General features: G+C 72.2%; 1 protein-coding gene across 1 annotated transcript; it reads right to left on the bottom strand.

The window, feature by feature from the left end:
• Positions 1-365: 365 nt before the first annotated feature.
• Positions 366-1,499, bottom strand: SMIM32 (small integral membrane protein 32). The gene has a single exon (XM_072840288.1). The coding sequence runs from the start codon at positions 1,428-1,430 to the stop codon at positions 1,119-1,121; it is 312 nt and encodes a 103-aa protein (XP_072696389.1). The 5' UTR covers positions 1,431-1,499; the 3' UTR covers positions 366-1,118.
• Positions 1,500-2,965: the final 1,466 nt, after the last annotated feature.

Consider the following 2,965-nt stretch of genomic DNA (forward strand, 5'->3'; position numbering starts at 1 on the left):
TTCCATCACCGGAGGGCTCTGGTGGAGACTGGGCTCTTGGTTCAGGCCCTAGAGTCTCTGAGGGCAAAGGACAAAGCCAGCTGGAAGAACTGCGGGGTAGGAAGGTCTCCGTGGAGCCTTTCCAGGTTTTTTTTTTTTTTTAAGCTGATGAAGGGGCAGATCCTTTTGAGACTGGCTCTGAAAACGCTTCCTAGAACAACTAAGTGAGGCTGGGGAAAAGCTGGAGAGGAGGAAGGATCATTAAAACTGACCCGGGTCATGGCGAGGTAGGAGGCAGATCGCACTTGAGTGTCACCTGCTCGCCCCGCCCTCAGCCCCCTTTGCAAAGTGCCACAACCAATGACCAGAGCGTCCTCGACACTGGGTCTAATTCAGTGAGGTTTTATTGTAGAAACGCTGTCTCTGGAGATGCAGGACGCGGACCCAGGCCGCCGGGTGCTGCCGGTGCGGCCCTGCGCCCCTAGACCCGCTGCCCCCCCGCCCCTGCCCGCTGAGGACACTGAGCTCTTGGACCCCGGCGGGACCGACCGAAACTCGGCATCCCCTCGCCCCCCACCCCCCGGGGGACGCAGCCCCCCAAAGGCCTCATTTGCAAGTCCGGCTGAGTCCACGCTGGGGTTCTTGCGGGGTGCGGGGCTGTCCTCGGCGCCGGAGCGAGGGAGGGGCGGTAGCGGCGGCGGGAAGAGCGCGCGGGGCCGGCGCGTCCTTGCGCGGAGCGAGGCAGTCGGCGGCGGCGGGGAGGGCTCCGCGTCCCGGAGGGCCCCGCGTCCTGGAGGACCCCGCGTCCCGGAGGGCTCCCGCGTCCTGGAGGACCCCGCGTCCCGGAGGGCTCCCGCGTCCTGGAGGACCCCGCGTCCCGGAGGACCCCGCGTCCCGGAGGGCTCCCGCGTCCTGGAGGACCCCGCGTCCCGGAGGACCCCGCGTCCCGGAGGGCTCCCGCGTCCCGGAGGACCCCGCGTCCCGGAGGGCTCCCGCGTCCCGGAGGACCCCGCGTCCCGGAGGACCCCGCGTCCCGGGGGCGCCGCGGCAGGTCGGAGAGCGGCCGGGTCGGGCGCGGCGCTGCGGGCGGCTCCCCCGCGCGGACCCGGGACTGCGCCTGCCGCCGGCTCCCCGCGCCGCTACACCGGCCGCGACCTCCAGGGCGCGCGGGCGTCGCGCAGCGAGCGGTCGTGGGGCAGCGCGGCGAAGGCCGAGTGGCGCAGCTGGCAGCCGATGAAGAGCACGACGAGCGCCACGGACAGCAGCAGCAGGAAGAAGAGCAGCAGGTAGGTGGGCAGGTCGGGCTTCGCGGCCGCGCCGTCCCGCACGCCCCGCGCCGTGGCCAGCTCCAGCGGCAGCGCGCCCTCCGCCTTGACCGTGGCCGCCAGCGCCGGCGCGCCGCCTCCCGCCGCCTCGGGGCCGGCCGTGGCGTTGAACACGTCGCCGTACATGGCCCGCGGGGCCCCGGCCGGGCGCCTCACTCGCCGCCGGGCGCCCCCATGGCCCTCTCCCAGCGTCTCCCGGGCCGGCGGCTCGCGGGGTCGGAGCCGGGCTGCGGTGGGCCCCGGCGAGCTCCGGGCTGCAGCGCGGCCAGACGTGGCCGGTCCGGCGCGTGCGGCCGCAGTCGGGGGACGCGGGGCGGCCGGGGCGGGGGCGGCCGGGGCGGGGCGGGGGCGGCGGCGGGGGCGGGGGCGGGGTCCGTCCCGCGCCCCTGCGTCTCCGGGCGGCGGTCCCGCGGCGGCGAGCCCCGGTCGGACGGCGCGCGGCGAGCCTGTCGGCGCTCCTCGGGCTGCTGCGCTCCCGCCTGCAGCGGCGACTGCGCTCCGAGGCTCCGCGCGCGCTCAGGTCCCGGGCGGCGGGGGGCGGGGGGCGGGGGGCGGGGGGCGGGGCGCGGGCCTGACGGCGCTGCCCCCGGAGGCTGCCGACCAATGGGGCGGCGGGGGACGCGCTGCGACGGCCCCGGCCCGGCCTCACATCACCTAAGGCCGGAGGGACCCGCGGGGAGACGGAGGGAGGTAAAACAGGGTCACACAGAGAGGCTTACAGACCTATGAGCAGAGACGCCGTGCACGGCAGGCTGCTCCGAGGCACCTGCTTCCATTCTTCCCCCGATATACTCCCTCCCTCCCTCCCTCCCGGCGTGACCGGGCCTCCAGGGGCACCTGGGGCAGGCGCAGAGGCCCCCCTGCAAGCCGGGACGGGTTGGCCGGGCCCAGGCCCCTGTCTAGCTGGGCCCTGAGGGCGCAGGTGCTGCCCAGCTCCCCTGGCCCGGGCTCCTCCGGAGCAGGGGGAACGAGGGGTGCGGTGCGGGTGGTGATACCGCAGCTGACCTCAGCTGACCTCGCCAGGCCTGGCCACGGCGAGGCGGCCAGAGCAGAGGCGAGCGGTCCGTGAGACTGAGGGGCTCTCCTGGTCCAAACTCCTCCCCTCCTTTGAGAAACTGGGAACTGTTGCCCTAGCTGCACTGCTCCGGAAGGACTGACTGCCCCAGCGGGTCACCGGGTGACCCTGCCCGAGGTAAGGGGGTGGCCTGCGAGAGGCCCAGGGCTGGAGACTATGGAGGCGCCCACTGGCCTTCGCTGTCCTGCAAGTGCAGAGTCGGGGCTGAGGGCGCCTCCTTCCTCTGTACTCTGCATAGGCGTCCCTCACCTTAGCCTCCGCTGTTACCTGGTCACTTGTCAGATACCTGCAGGGTGAGGCAAGTTCTAGCTGCGTCCCTCCTCCCGTCCCCGGTGCAGTGTGTGGGGAGAGCTTGGTGAGCACTGGCTGAGTGAACCGGGGAAGATAAGTTAGTCATCCCTCTTGCCCTCCGCATGCCTCACAGCCTGGCCTCCAGCACAACACGCGCAGCCTCAGGATGTGCAAGGCCAGCCGGGGCCAGAGCTCATTCCCACAGATCCCACCCCAGCCGGGGAGAAACACCCTTGCAACCTCTCTGTCTAACATTGAAGTCGTGGTCCAAGGCCTGACTCTCCAGAGCGTTTTT

The sequence above is a fragment of the Canis lupus genome, chromosome 10, assembly GCF_048164855.1.
Source record: "Canis lupus baileyi chromosome 10, mCanLup2.hap1, whole genome shotgun sequence".
Classification (NCBI taxonomy): domain Eukaryota; kingdom Metazoa; phylum Chordata; class Mammalia; order Carnivora; family Canidae; genus Canis; species Canis lupus.